Source organism: Pongo abelii, chromosome 18 (assembly GCF_028885655.2).
Source record: "Pongo abelii isolate AG06213 chromosome 18, NHGRI_mPonAbe1-v2.0_pri, whole genome shotgun sequence".
Classification (NCBI taxonomy): Eukaryota; Metazoa; Chordata; class Mammalia; order Primates; family Hominidae; genus Pongo; species Pongo abelii.
In genome coordinates this window covers 17,377,751-17,392,254 of record NC_072003.2, presented here as the reverse complement: position 1 = coordinate 17,392,254, position 14,504 = coordinate 17,377,751, and the positions used below count along the sequence as shown (strand labels likewise).

The 14,504-nt window shown below is 48.5% G+C and overlaps 1 protein-coding gene across 12 annotated transcripts in view; it reads left to right on the top strand.

The window, feature by feature from the left end:
* Nucleotides 1-14,504, top strand: part of ABCC1 (ATP binding cassette subfamily C member 1 (ABCC1 blood group)) — a 192,968-nt gene that overhangs the window by 124,699 nt on the left and 53,765 nt on the right. For 10 of the 12 annotated variants that reach the window (XM_054533507.2, XM_054533513.2, XM_054533512.2 and 7 more), the window contains 4 exons: nt 2,032-2,107; nt 5,034-5,160; nt 9,059-9,235; nt 12,276-12,443. In XM_054533507.2, coding sequence (XP_054389482.1) covers nt 2,032-2,107; nt 5,034-5,160; nt 9,059-9,235; nt 12,276-12,443 — 548 coding nt within the window. The remainder of the gene's footprint in view (nt 1-2,031; nt 2,108-5,033; nt 5,161-9,058; nt 9,236-12,275; nt 12,444-14,504) is intronic. The other 2 variants (XM_054533510.2, XM_063717604.1) reach the window with 1 other exon arrangement.

The following is a 14,504-nucleotide window of genomic DNA, read 5'->3' as shown; positions in this document are numbered from 1 at the left end:
TCTTCCTCCCAACACCACTGGGCTGTCGTCATCTGGTTTCTGCTGTCCCAGTGTCCCACTTCCCCTCACATCATAAGGGAATGATTACATCTACTCTGGGGTCAAATTTCTGTGCTAAACACAGGCTGAAATTTGAGGTGGCCGGCGGTGGGCGGGGTGTGGTTTCTTGCTACTAAAGTTGTTCACAGCTCAATGCAAGCATCAGGAAATCCCTAGGCCCCCGGGTGCTGCCCACATCCCAGCCCCTCCTTCCTGCCTTAATAGTGACCTCCTAGGTGGTTGGACTTTCTGGAATGTTTAGCACGCTCTAGCCAGTGGGGGCCCCCTTGGCTGCTTCCCACTCCCAAGCTAACCGTTCTCTGCAACCTCTCTCTCTCCAGTGGCTTTTCTTAAATTCCTTAAATAGCAACTCCCAGTTTCCTCATTCCACGTCCACTCTTTTAGAAGAGCTGAGGGAGAAAGTTAATCTAGGTTAACCAGCACCTTCCTGTCTCTGTAGGTTTTTTGTTTTTTTGATGCATGGAGGAAGTTATTTCTTCATTTGACAACTTAAACAAAAAATACTCCTGTATTATCTCCAGATGGTCTTAAGGTGGCTCATAATTCAGAGAGTTGCTTTTCTGTTTTATCTTTTTTCTTTTTCTTTTTCTTTTTTTCTTTTTGAGACAGAGTCTCACTCTATTGCCCAGGCTGGAGTGCGGTGGCACGATCTTGGCTCTCTGCAGCCTCTGCCTTGGTTTCAAGCGATTCTCCTGTCTCAGACTCCCGAGTAGCTGGGACTACAGGCATGCGCCACCACACCTGGCCAATTTTTGTATTTTTAGTAGAGATGGGGTTTCACCATGTTGGCCAGGCTGGTCTCAAACTCCTGACATCAGGTGATCTGCCCGCCTCGGTCTCCCAAAGTGTTGGGATTACAGGCATGAGCCCCTGCGACTGGCCTGCTTTTGTTTTAAGTGAGAGACATGAAGTAAAAGGAAAATAACAGGAAGAAGAGTAAAAGAAGACAGAGGTGCTAGGAGCTTTAGAAGTGTGGAGCTGGCCGGGCATGGTGTCTCATGCCTGTAATCCCGGCACTTTGGAAGACCGAGGCAAGCAGATCACTTGAGGCCAAGAGTTTGAGACCAGGCTGAGCAACATATCAAGACCCCATCTCTACAAAAGATACAAAAAAAATTCGCTGGGTGTGCTGGTGCACATCCTGTAGTCCCAGTTGCTCAGGAGTCTGAAGTGGGAGAATCGCCTGCGCCTGGGAGATGGAGGTTGCAGTGAGCCGAGATTGCACCACTGCGCTCCAGCCTGGGTGCAGAAGCCGGATCCTGTCTGAGAAGAAGACAGAAACACGGAGCCAGTTAATGTGGGCTTTGTCTCCAACACTCTCCCCTTCCCTGTGCCCTCATACCACACTTGCTGTTCCGTATCCTCTTTTTTTGAGTTTATCGTGATGGATGTTTTAGAAAGATCCACCTGCTGTGATGTGCTGTGTGTAGGGTGGTGTGGTTGGGGGAGGAAGACAGATAGAAGAGGACATGGGGAGAAGGGTGAACGACCTCCCTTTGAACCTCAAGGAGGGCCCAGCGGTCCGATGCTGGCCACCCCAGTTGAGAGAGGTTTGCATGTGGACGCCAGCTGTTTCCCACTGATCTTGGCCACTGCTCGGCCCTCCCAGCTGGACCTGCCCCGAACCTGCCTGAGAAGGGCCAGGGTGTCGAGAGCATTGAGTAATTCTCGTGCGGCCCCCGCCTCTGCAGTCATCTCCTGAGATGATCGTCCAGATGGCGCAACCCCATCTTACAAGGACAAAGCTTCTTGCAGTTTCCTTCTGCTTTCTGGGTCTGGGGCTGCCTTCAAAACAGCAGGTTGAGTTTCTTCTTTCAGAACCCGTGGCTGATGTCACCAGATAATAATGCCTAGCGCCATTCGTGTCAAGCGTCTGGGGTTGAACCACTCAAGCAGAGAAAGAGAGCGTTCTGTTCATACGGAGTCCCACAGCTCAGCCTGTGCCTGACGTATTGTCTCTGTGCTTTGTAGGCGGGGGCACTAACAGCATCACCGTGAGGAATGCCACATTCACCTGGGCCAGGAGCGACCCTCCCACGCTGAATGGGTAAGCCGTGACGTGGACGCAGGTGATGGTGTGGAGAGAGCCACGGGGCTTTTGTCAAACGTGGATTCGAATTCCCACCGTGCTCCCTCTCTGTGACCTTGAACAACTCACTTTGCCCATCTAAGACTTAGGTTACCCATCTGGAAAATGGGTGCAGATACACCTGCGTAGGCTGTTGTGAGAAGCAGACACAGAGATGCCTAGCACAGAGGGTTCCCTGTGATTGTAAGTTACAGCAGCCTTGGACAGCTAGACTTAGACAGTACAGGAGATTCTTGGCTTGCATAGCTGGGAAGTTCTACTTTCAGGTGCGGTGTGATCCAGGGACTCTGCCGTCGGAACTTTCTTCATATTTTCTTTGTTTCACTTTCTCCTGGTCTGCTTTATCCTCACGCATCCTCTCCCCTTGTGATGGCAAATGGTCCCAACAGCTCCCACTGTGCATCCCACTGTGTATCCCACTGTTAGGAGAACTGCCTGCTTCTTATTGACCCAGATTGGGTCCTATGCCCTCTGTGAGGCAATCACTGTGCCTTCAGACACTGAGTATGCTGATTGACCAGTCTCAGAGGCTGTGATGCTGCTCAACTCCAGTGCCCCTCAGCTGCCCAGCTCACCCTTTCTTGCCAGCTTTCTACCTGGCACCCCACACCCTACTATCCTTACCTTTCCAAAGCACATGATGTCTAGGAAATTGAGCTTATCCCCAGGCAACTTGTCAAGCACCTCTCATTTTTTTTCTGAGCAGAGGCCTTGATCAACAGCTTTTTAGGCCCGCTTAAGGAATCCGAAAAACACGGGGGCGATGGGACCCTTTTAGAGGTTTAGCTCATGCCTGGGTAGCCAAATCACTGCTGTATTTTATCATGTAGGAGACAAACTCTCCAGAGAAAATAATCTGTAGAAAGCCTGCATTGAAAATTCATGGGGGTACTGCATGCTTAGGAAGTTCTTCCTTATGTCTAACTTAAATCCTGCCTGCTTCAATTGTAGCTGTTCTGTCTTGTTGAGCTCTACAACTAATCTGTATCTGTGTCCCTTTCCTGACCCAATGGTTTTCCTGTTCAGTTACCTTCTCCCCACGAGGCCCCAGAACCTTTCTCTAACCCTCATTCTTCATCGGCCTGTAAGGATATTTTAGTCTCACGTGGACAGTGGCAGGTACTGTCTCACTGGGCTTCCTGCCCACTCAGGCCCCATAATCCATTCCCCTCCCAGCACAGGAAGAAAAAGCCTGATGAGTGTCACCATGCAGCAGTGTCATAAGAATGAAACAATCAGTGACAGCAACGACTATCAGCATTTCCACTAATACTCTGAAATCAGAAAGGTGGCAGTTAAAAAGCATAGAGTCCCAGCACTTTGGGAGGCCAAGGTGGGCACATCACCTGAAGTCCAAAGTCTGAGACCAGCCTGGCCAACATGGTGAAACCCTGTCACTACTAAAAATAAAAAAATTAGCTGGGCATGGTGGTGCATGCCTGTAATCCCAGCACTTTGGGAGGCTGAGGCGGGCAGATCACTGGAGGTCAGCAGTTCGAGACCAGCCTGGCCAACATGGGGAAACCCCATCTGTACTAAAAATACAAAAATTAGCTGGATGTGGTGGCGCTCACCTGTAATCCCAGCTACTTGGGAGGCTGAGGCACAAGAATCACTTGAACCTGGGAGGCACAGATTTCAGTGAGCCAAGATCGAGCCACTATACTCCAGCCTGGGCCACAGAGCGAGACTCTGTCTCAAAAAAATAAATAAATACTTAAGTAACTAAATACAGATAAATACAAAATAAAAGCACATTCCATATAAGTAGTCCAGCAAAGCCTTGGATGTGCCCTCCCTTCCCTGGGAGGATGGAAACCCTGCTCTGGCTGTGCCGTCTGCAGTGGGAGTGGCCTGGGGTTGACTTGCCCCATTGACAGCCGGTCTTGCTGGGAGAATGCTGAGCTTATTTTATTTTGCTTTCTGCTGTTCGTTAAAGGATGGTTTCAATAGAGACATCTTCCTGAAATTCAACTCAGATTTATTCATATCCGTTTCCTTTTTCAACCCTTTTGTGGCTCCCACCTGGCAGAGTTCAGGTGTCTCAGCACAGCGTCCCTCCAGGGCATCTTTCAAGGTGCTCCCAGGCCTGGCCACTACCCACCTCAGCGCCATCGCATCCCTGGTTACACCCTGTGCCTTCACCCCTTTACACCTTTCTCCGGCTATCCCCATGTCTCCATGTCTGGGACACGCCTGCTTTTCTGTCAGAGTTTTTTGTTTTTGAGACAGAGTCTCACGCTCTTGCCCAGACTGGAGTGCAGTGGCACGATCTCAGTTCACTGTAACCTCCGCCTCTTGGATTCAAGCGATTCTTGTGCCTCAGCCTCCTGAGTAGCTGGGATCACAAGCCCCTGCCACCGCGCCTGGCTAATTTTTATATCTTTAGTAGAAATGGGGTTTCACCATGTTGGCCAGGGTGATCTCGAGCTCCTGACCTCGTGATCCGCCCGCCTTGGCCTCCCAAAGTGCTGGGATTACCAGCACTGGCATGAGCTACCGTGCCCGGCCCCAGTTTGTCTTGAGGTGTCCTCTCCTTTCAGACCTTGCCTCATGCCCCCAGTGAAGTTTCTGCCCCTCCGAGGGGCAAAAACTCTTCCAGAAGCCCAGTGTGACAGGATCCGTCAGGTTACTCCCTGCCTCTCTTCTCTAAGGGACACCTGTCACCTGCCTCCCACCTGGAGGACTCCTGAGACAGGTCACTGAACTGAACTCAGCAGTAGAAACGGAAGGAATGTTGAGGCCTTCAGCGTTTAATATGGCCTTGCCTTCTGTCTGTCTTTCTCTTTCTCTACTTGGGGTAAATTGAGGCTCGGTGGCCATGGGCATTAGCCCAGCAGGCCTCATTCAGCGTGGCTGAGCCAGGTGTGTTGTGTCGTTTCAGCATCACCTTCTCCATCCCAGAAGGTGCCTTGGTGGCCGTGGTGGGCCAGGTGGGCTGCGGAAAGTCGTCCCTGCTCTCAGCCCTCTTGGCCGAGATGGACAAAGTGGAGGGGCACGTGGCTATCAAGGTAGGATGAGGACCAGCGGGGAGGGGCAATGGGGAAGCTGGGGGTCTGAGGAAAAGCTCAAAAATGATGGTGTTTCTTTTGACTGTCCCTGTGCCAGAAGCGAAAGCAGCAACGTCTCTTCTCCTCCTCCTCCTGTATCTTTCCGCTGTCTGTTTCTCTCTCGTTCTTTCTGTTCTGTTCCGTGCTGTCCTAGAAGGCAGGATTTTGGTGTCATTTATTTCCATCTGTCTCCCAGCACTTAAAATAGTGCCCAGTATATAGTAGGCACTTAATATTTATTTTGTTACCTCCTTATTAAGCTTTTATTTTATTATTATTATTATCATTATTATTGGTTTTTTTTTTTTGAGGCAGGGTCAGGCTCTGTTCCGCAGGCTGAAGTGAAGTGGCGTGATCTCGGCTCACTGCAGCCTCTGCCTCCTGGGTCCAAGCGATTCTCCCTCAGCCTCCCGAGTAGCTAGGGTTACAGGCATGCGCCACCATGCCCGGCTAATTTTTATATTTTTTTAGTAGAGACGGTGTTTTACCATGTTGGCCAGGCTGTTCTCAAACTCCTGACCTTAAGTGATATGCACACCTCTGTCTCCCAAAGTGCTGGGATTACAGGTGTGAGCCACTGCATTCAGCCACTTAAATAAATACTTAGTAGACACATGAAGACTCCCTGGTGCGCGGCCTGTGTCTCCTTCCTTTGCGTCTCTGCCTGTCACTGAGTGTCTCTTGGTCTGTTTGGGTCTTTTTGGATCGTTCTTTATCTTTATGGATCTCTCTGAGTATCTATTCTTATAAATGTAACAAAACAAAAATGTTTATGTGGTTGGAATATTTTCTTAGAACATTTTTTAAAGGGAACAGTTTAAATTTTTAGTGTTGAATTCTTAATATGGAGCTAAAAGAAGACTGCAGTTTTACTGCTTTTAAATACACAGTGTACTTTGAAGTAAGTTGAAATTCCCCAGGAGTGAGCTTAAGAGGCTCCTTTACAAATAATCCCCACTGGAAATCAACAGCCTTTGTTTGCATTTAGTTCACTCCCCATGAAGGCTTTTTCCTAGTGTAACAATACGTCCCTGGAAGTTTTGCTACCAGCATTTCCAGGAGTGTGGTCTGCAGCCAGCTCATCTTGCAGGACATTTGGGGAATAAAGAACCCCAGGCTCAAACAAGCATGGGAAATAATGCATACTCCAGCCCCATCCCTCTTGGAGACTTATAGTAAACATTAGCAAATTAAAGGCTCTGACAAGTCCTGCAATGATTTTTAAAAAAAATCTATTAACTGTTTAACCTTATGTGTCCCAGGTGTACTTGTCTGCACCTCTTTAGTGTCTGTGCAACTGCACATTTGTCTCTTGGAATCTGCCTTTGGGAATGTGAAGTTTATGACGTTGTTTGTTGTTGTGGGTTTTCTTTGAGACAGTTTTTTTTTGTTGCCGAGGCTGGAGTGCAGTCGTGTGATCTTGACTCACTGCAACCTCTGCCTCCTGGGTTCAACCGATTCTCCTGTCTCAGCCTCTTGAGTAGCTGGGATTATAGGCACCCACCATTACTGCACCTGGCTAATTTTTGTATTTTTAGTAAAGATTGGGTTTTACCATGTTGACCTGGGTAGTCTAGAACCCCTAACCTCAGGTGATCTCCCCATCTCGGCTTCCCAAAGTGCTGGGATTACAGGCGTGAGCCACCACTCCTGGCCTAGTCTATGACATTGTTTTTATTTCAGAGCAAAACCCTTTCTTCGGCTATACAGTGCCTTTAGAAAGTATACATTGTGGTTGGGTCCAAATTAATGATCTTTAACTATTGTTTTAAGAAATGTTTTATCATTACTTTCAAGTTCCTGCCATAAGATAAGATGAATGAACCATGAGAGCTAGATTAATAGGAGAAAATTCCAAATCCCAGTGGGATCCACATTGCTTTCTGTTTCGTTAACGCCAGCTTTCTGCTATCCTGGCACTATTATCATTTCAGGCCAGATGATTATTTATTATTGGTTGTTTTGCCCAGGTAAGGGGAGTGCTAGAAATGTGTATAAAATATTTATCTTTTCCCAAATGTTTTAGTCGGTGTGGTTTGTGTATATTATGTCTGAATTTTCTGTGGGTTCTATGGTAAGGCACCACTGTTGACATTTTGGCTTCTTAAAAGTTACGATATTCAAGTCAGCAGGTTAATTATTTGAGAATTTAGAGTAAGAATGAAGGTACCTGGGACCTGCTGTCAGCTTTGCCCTCTCTAGAATTCCCTTATTCAAGAATCTTCTGGCTGGGCGCGGTGGCTCACATCTGTAATCCCAGCACTTTGGGAGGCTGAGGCAGGTTGATCACCTGAGGTCAGGAGTTTGAGACCAGCCTGACCAGCATGGCGAAACCCCATCTCTACTAAAAATACAAAAATTAGTGGGTCTGGTGGTGTGCGCCTTTAGTCCCAGCTACTCAGGAGGCTGAGGAAGGAGAATCCCTTGAGCCCGGAGGCAGAGATTGCAGTGAGCTGAGATCTTGCCACTGTATTCCAGCCTAAGCGACAGTGAGGCTTCATTTAAAAAAAAAATCTTCAGGGGCTCCCTTTGCCCTTCTGATAAAGCGCATGCTCCCCACCATGTATAGGCCCCCTTGCTGTCCCTGGTGTGTTTTCTGCCAGTCATCCCTCACAGGATTGATCTATGTTCCTGTCACACTGGCCGTTCTGTTCCTTGAATGTGCCAAGTACTTTTCACTTCCAGGCCTTCGCATGTGCTGTTCCCTCGGACTTGAATGCTCTTCCCTCTTCTCCTCATGAAACTGACTCATTCTTCACTTTTTGGTTCTTGTCTAAACATATGTTTGAGCTGAGCATGATGGCTCATGCCTATAATCCCAGCACTTCAGGAGGCCAAGGCAGGAGGATCGCTTGAGGCCAGGAGTTGGAGACCAGGCTTGGCAACACGGCAAGGTTTTGTTTCTACAAACATAATAAATAGATAGAGAATTAACTACCTCAGCATTTTCATTAGCAAAATACACAAAACAAGTATCCTTACTCTAGCCTTTATTCTCATGTTGTTTGTGATACCTGACATATGGAAATAAAAATAAACCTTTGAAATGGATGCTTTGATATAGGAGTTTTTGCTTCAATTTTTAGCAAGGATATTTCCTCAAGGATCCTTCCCAGATGTCCCAAACTAGGTCAGTCTTTTATTTTTAATTTTTTTGAGACAGGATCTTGCTCTGTAGTCCAGGCTGGAGTGCCGTGGCACAGTGCAATCTCAGCTCATGGTACCTCCATTTCCTGGGCTCAGGTGATCCTCCCACCTCAGCCTCCCAAGTAGCTGGGACTACAGATGCATAGGGCCATGCCTGGCTAATTTTTCTATTTTTTTTAGAAATGGGTTTCTCTATGTTGCCCAGGCTGGCTTTGAACTCCTGACCTCAAGCAGTCTGCCTGCCTCGGCCTCCCAAAGTGCTGGGATTACAGGCATGAGCCACTGCGCCTAGTCAAGTCAGACTCTTAAGGAGTGTCATATATCTTTTTCTCTTCGCATCCACTGTGACTGTAATCAAGTAGTTTTCCGTCATGTCAGGGACTTCCACTCTTTGGAAGCAGGGGTTTTGATCACCGCTGTAGGCATTGAGTTAATAGCTAGCTACTAAGTAAATAACTGTAATCTTCTCAACGAGGATATGAACTCTTTGACTCCTGATATTGGAGTCAGTGATTCACCTGCTGTGGGTTCTGATCCCAGCCCTGGCATCTATTGTCCTTTGTGAGTCAGTTTCCCTCTTGCCAAAGCAATAGTTGTGATGAAAATGACTTGTGAAGTGAGGCCCTCCTAGCAGGCGGGTGGGCCAGCTGCTGTCTCGTTGATCAGATCTGTCTGTGTGTCTGTCTCACCTCCTTCTCCATTTGCAACTTAGGGCTCCGTGGCCTATGTGCCACAGCAGGCCTGGATTCAGAATGATTCTCTCCGAGAAAACATCCTTTTTGGATGTCAGCTGGAGGAACCGTATTACAGGTCCGTGATACAGGCCTGTGCCCTCCTCCCAGACCTGGAAATCCTGCCCAGCGGGGATCGGACAGAGATTGGCGAGAAGGTCAGTATAGTTTCGATGTTGGCCCCTGAATCAGTCAGGTGTTGTTGCGTAACAAACGCTCTCACAATCTCAGTGGTCTGTGAGTCTGCTGCTCTCAGCTGACCCGGCAGGGCTCAGCTGGGCGGCTCTGCTGCATGCTGCAGGCCAGCTGAGCTGGGGTCCAGGCTGTGGGTGTGGCTCAGGTCTCCCTTACAGAGCTTTTGCTGGGGACCGGGGTGAGGGGTCCACAGCTTTCCAAAAGGGGGCTCTTCTCATGGTGGCAGCAGAGGCCCAAGATAGGCCCCCCAAAAAGCATGCAATGTCCCTTAAAGTACACTGTCCCTTCTACTCACAAAGCAAGTCACTTGACCAAGCTCAAAGGGACCAAGAAGGAAGTACAGTCTACCTTTGTGGTCACATGACTGCAGAGTCACATGACAGAGGGCATGCTGTTGGGAGGAGGGGAGTCGATGATTCAGGTGTTCACAGTCCCTGTCAAGATAGCCATAATACTGAAAATAGCACAATAGCTAACACTTAGCATTTTCTCTTTCTTTTTATTTATTTATTTATTTTTGAGATGGAGTCTTGCTCTGTTGCCCAGGCTGGAGTGCAGTGGAGCGATCTCAGCTCACTGCAACCTCTGCCTCCCGGGTTCAGGTGATTCTCCTGCCTCGGCCTCCTGAGTGGCTGGAATTACAGGTGCATATCACCACACTCGGCTAATTTTTGTATTTTTAGTCGAGGCAGGGTTTCACCATGTTGGCCAGGTTGGTCTCTAACTCCTGACCTCAAGTGATCTGCTGGCCTCAGCCTCTCAAAGTTCTTTTTTTTTTTTTTTTTTTTTTTTTTGAGATGGAACCTCTCTCTGTCGCCCAGGCTAGAGTGTAGTGGCACAATCTTGGCTCATTGCAACCTGCGCCTCCTGAGTCAAGTGATTTCTCCTCCCTCAGCCTCTTGAGTAGCTGGGACTATAGGCCCCTGCCACCACGCCCAGCTAATTTCTGTATTTTTAGTAGAGATGGGATTTCACTGTGTTGGCCATGCTGATCGTGAACTCCTGGCCTCAGGTGATCTGCCCGCCTCTGCCTCTCACAATGCTGGGATTACAGATGTTAACCACCTCGCCTGGCCTATAACTTGAGTATTTTCTGTATGCTGGGAACTATGCTAAACATTTCACACGTAATTCTTCCTCACAGCAAGCCCATGGGTGGAATTTGTTGTTACACCTAGGTAATCATTGAGGAAAAGGAGGTACAGAGAGGCCAAGTGACTTGCCTGAGGCCAGACAGCCACAGAGCTGCAGAGAGCATGGTTCCTGTGTCCATGTTCTTACCTGCTCATTTTGTCATCTCTAAAAGGGCCATTCTGTGTGCCTCTCACCACTGCAGACCCTCCCTCCCGCTGTGCTCCATCCCCCAGGTTTTCCTGCTGCTCCTCAGCAACCCCCAGCCCATGCTCACCTTCACACCTTGGTCTGAGCCTTCCGGGCCTGGGGTGCCCTCCCCTGCTGCTTGCCTGGCCACTTTGCTCTGGCACCCCATGGTGGTCGTCTGGTGTGTCCCCTCTTGGAAGACCAGGAGTGAAAAGCACTGGCCCATTTCTGTTTTTAGTTACAAGCCAGAGGCTCCATCCGCTTTCTTATTTGGTGAATGATGTTTAAAAATTGAGGTGAGTCTGCAGCTCCTTAGAAATAAAAAACAAATTATTAGCCGGGCACAGTAGCTCACGCCTATAATCCCAGCACTTTGGGAGACCAAGGTGGGAGGATTGCCTGAGGTCAGGAGTTCGAGACCAGCCTGGGCAACATGGTGAAAACCCATCTCTACTAAAAATACAAAAAGTTGCCGGGCATAGTGCAGTGCACCTGTGGTCCCAGCCACTTAGGGGGCTGAGGTGAGAAGATTGCTTGAACCTGGGAGGCGGAGATTACAGTAAGCCGAGATTGTGCCACTGCACTCCAGCCTGGGTGACAGAGTGAGATTCTGTCTCCAAAAACAAAAAGAAGGCACCTGGCTCCCAGGACCCCACCTCAGTGCATGGGTGCCAGGGCAGGCATCTCAGGAGGGGCTGGGCAGTAACCTGTGATTTCCAGCTAAATAGGGAAACGACGTTGGCTTATCTGTCATGGTGGGAGCTGGCGCTGCTGCTGGTCCATGCATTGTCCTTCCTCCCGGTGACTGGGATGTGGGCTGGATTTGAGCGTCCCCATGCCGGAGCCTTGCTTCACCTATATGTGACGTTGCCGGACAGTGACAGATCCAGAGTAAGCTGGCAAACACGGCAGCTGTCACCAACAGCAGCAGTAACAATAATATGACCACGTCCACCAGCGCCTTCCATGAGACTAAGAGATCAGGGCCTTCCCACTGGCCAACAAGATTTGGTGCTGTCAGCCACCCTTCGCTGAGCGCTCGCTGTGTACCCGCTGTGCGCCAGGTGCCCTCCTCAGCACCTCATGGGAGACTCAGGTTTTCTCTTTTGCCCAGTTTACAGGTGGGGCTAAACCCCGTGCCTGTGATCCCATCCTTGGTGGTGGTGGAGCTAGGGCCTGGTTCCAGGTTTGTGCAGGCATGACCTCATGCCTTCAGCATCAAACTTAAAGAAGAGGAGGTGGGTGCAGCTCTGCAGGGCCTTCACCCTCGACCTGCTGTGTCCCGAGCAGGCTCTATGCCTTTCTTTCTTTCTTTTTTAAAGAGACAGGGTCTCATTCTGTCGCCCAGGCTGGAGTGCAGTGGCCCAGCCATGGCTCCAGTGGCCCAGCCATGGCTCATTGCAGCCTCGAACTCCTGGGCTCAAGCTATCTTCCCACTCAGCCTCCTGAATAGCTGGAACTACAGGCACACACCACCAGGCTTGACTAATTTTTTCCTTTTTTTTTTTTGTAGAGACAGGGTCTCCCTATATTGCTCAGGCTGGTCTCAAACCCCTGGCCTAAAGCAATCCTTCCACCTTGGCCTCCCAAAGTTCTGGGATCACACCACACTCGGCCTGCTTCTACGTATCGTGAGTCTCAAGATTTCCCAGGAAACCCACTCCTGTGCATGTCTCTCTCCAGGGCGTGAACCTGTCTGGGGGCCAGAAGCAGCGCGTGAGCCTGGCCCGGGCCGTGTACTCCAATGCTGACATTTACCTCTTCGATGATCCCCTCTCAGCAGTGGATGCCCACGTGGGAAAACACATCTTTGAAAATGTGATTGGCCCTAAGGGGATGCTGAAGAACAAGGTGCCTGCTGGCGGGGCGGGGTTTGGTGTTGGGCCGTCTCGCCCTTTGGTTAAGTCGGAATGTGTCCACTTTAGGAGTCCTTTACATTCTCTGGCTTTCTTTGTTTTTAACTGGACTTTAAAGAACACATTTCTCATGCTTCTCTTGGAAGCCTTCCTAAGACAGCCGTCTTGTACTTGTCTTTATAGGGGTAAGTCCTCCGCGCCGAGTTAAATTCATTGCCTCTGCATGGCCAAGGGAGGCCTCTCTTCCTGATTAAGTCACAGGGCTGGCTTCTTAGCGGGGAATCCCACCCCAAGACATTGCCTGTGACCTAGCAGGCTGCGTTTTCTTACTTGCAGAGGTGTCTGTGGGTAGAGGGGTCGGAAAATTGCCACAACACCTTAACATGATAGGAAATAGTTCCTGTGTTCTTTTTATAGGGTAGTTGTGGTAATGGGTACACACTGGCTCTTTTTTTTCTCCCCCTGATTTTATTTTATTTTATTTTATTTTTTTGAAGTGGAGTTTCGCTATTGTTGCCCAGGCTGGAGTGCAACGGCATGATCTCGGCTCACTGCAACCTCCGCCTCCCGGGTTCAAGCAATTCTCCTGCTTTGGCCTCCCAAGTAGCTGGGATTACAGGTGCCCACCACCACGCCTGGCTAACTTTTTGTATTTTTAGTAGAGTCGAGGTTTCACCATGTTGGCCAGGCTGGTCTCGAACTCCTGACCTCAAGTGGTCCACCCGCCTGGGTCTCCTGCAGTGCTGGGATTACAGGTGTGAGCCACCACACCCGGCTGTTTCCCCTGATTTTAAAACTAACACATCCCCATGGGGGGGGATATAGATTAAGAAAAACATGAAAAAGAAAAATGGAAGCAGTTACACACATTCCACTGGTTAGAGGTTTTGTATTTCTTTCAAGTCTTTTTGCTCTGTGTGTAAACTTTTTAAATAGGGTTACCTTGTTACACGTATATATACAGGAAACATCATGCTACATGACCTCTTGTAATCATTCCCACACATACCACTTAACTGTCTGTGTAAACATATTTTAAAATAGTACAAAACATTTTTGAAAATGACTAAGTAATACATGCCCATTGTAACAAAATTGAAAAGTACAAGGATATGGATATATTCTTATAACATATGCGTGTATGTGTGTGTGTGTGTGTGTGTGCATGTATATAAAGTAAATGAAGCTGGGCACGGTGAGTAATCCCAACACTTTTGGAGACCTAGACCAGTGGATCACCTGAGGTCAGGAGTTCGAGACCAGCCTGGCCAACATGGTGAAACCCCATCTCTACTAAAAATACAAAAATCAGCCGGGTGTGGTGGTGCATGGCTGTAATCCCAGCTACTCGGGAAGCTGAGGCAGGAGAATCTCTTGAACCTGGGACGTGGAGGTTGCAGTGAGCTGAGATTGCACCACTGCACTCTAGCCTGGGTAACAGAGTGAGACTCCGTCTCAGAAAATATATATAAATAAAGTAAATAAAATAGTCCCTCTTCATCTTGCATCCCTAATCTTTAATTCTTCTCTTAGAGAGCAAGGGTTAGCAAATCTGGCCCACTGCCTGCTTTTTGTATGGCTCTTGAGCTAAGAATGATGTGTGTATTTTTAAATAGAAGAAATCTAAACAGGAAGAATATTTTATGACAATTGAAAATCGTATTAAATTTAGATATCAGTGTCCATAAATAAAACTTTATTGGAACATGGCCAATGTATTTTTTTTCTTTTTTCTTTTTTTTCTGGAGACAGGGTTTTCCTCTGTTGTCCAGGTTGGAGTGCAGTGCCCCCACAGTCATGGCATGGTAGCCTCCAACTCCTCTTCCTGCCTTCTGAGTAGCTCCTGGGACTACAGGCATGCACCACCATGCCTGGCTAATTTATTTTTATTTTTTTTTTATTTTGTGGAGACAGGTCTCACTATGTTTCCCAGGCTGGTTTCAAACTCTTGGCCTCATGGAATCCTCCTGTTTTGGCCTCCCAAAGTGCTGGGATTACAGGTGTGAGCCACCGCACGTGTCCTGTTCTTTAAAGCATCATCTACAGCTACTTCAAC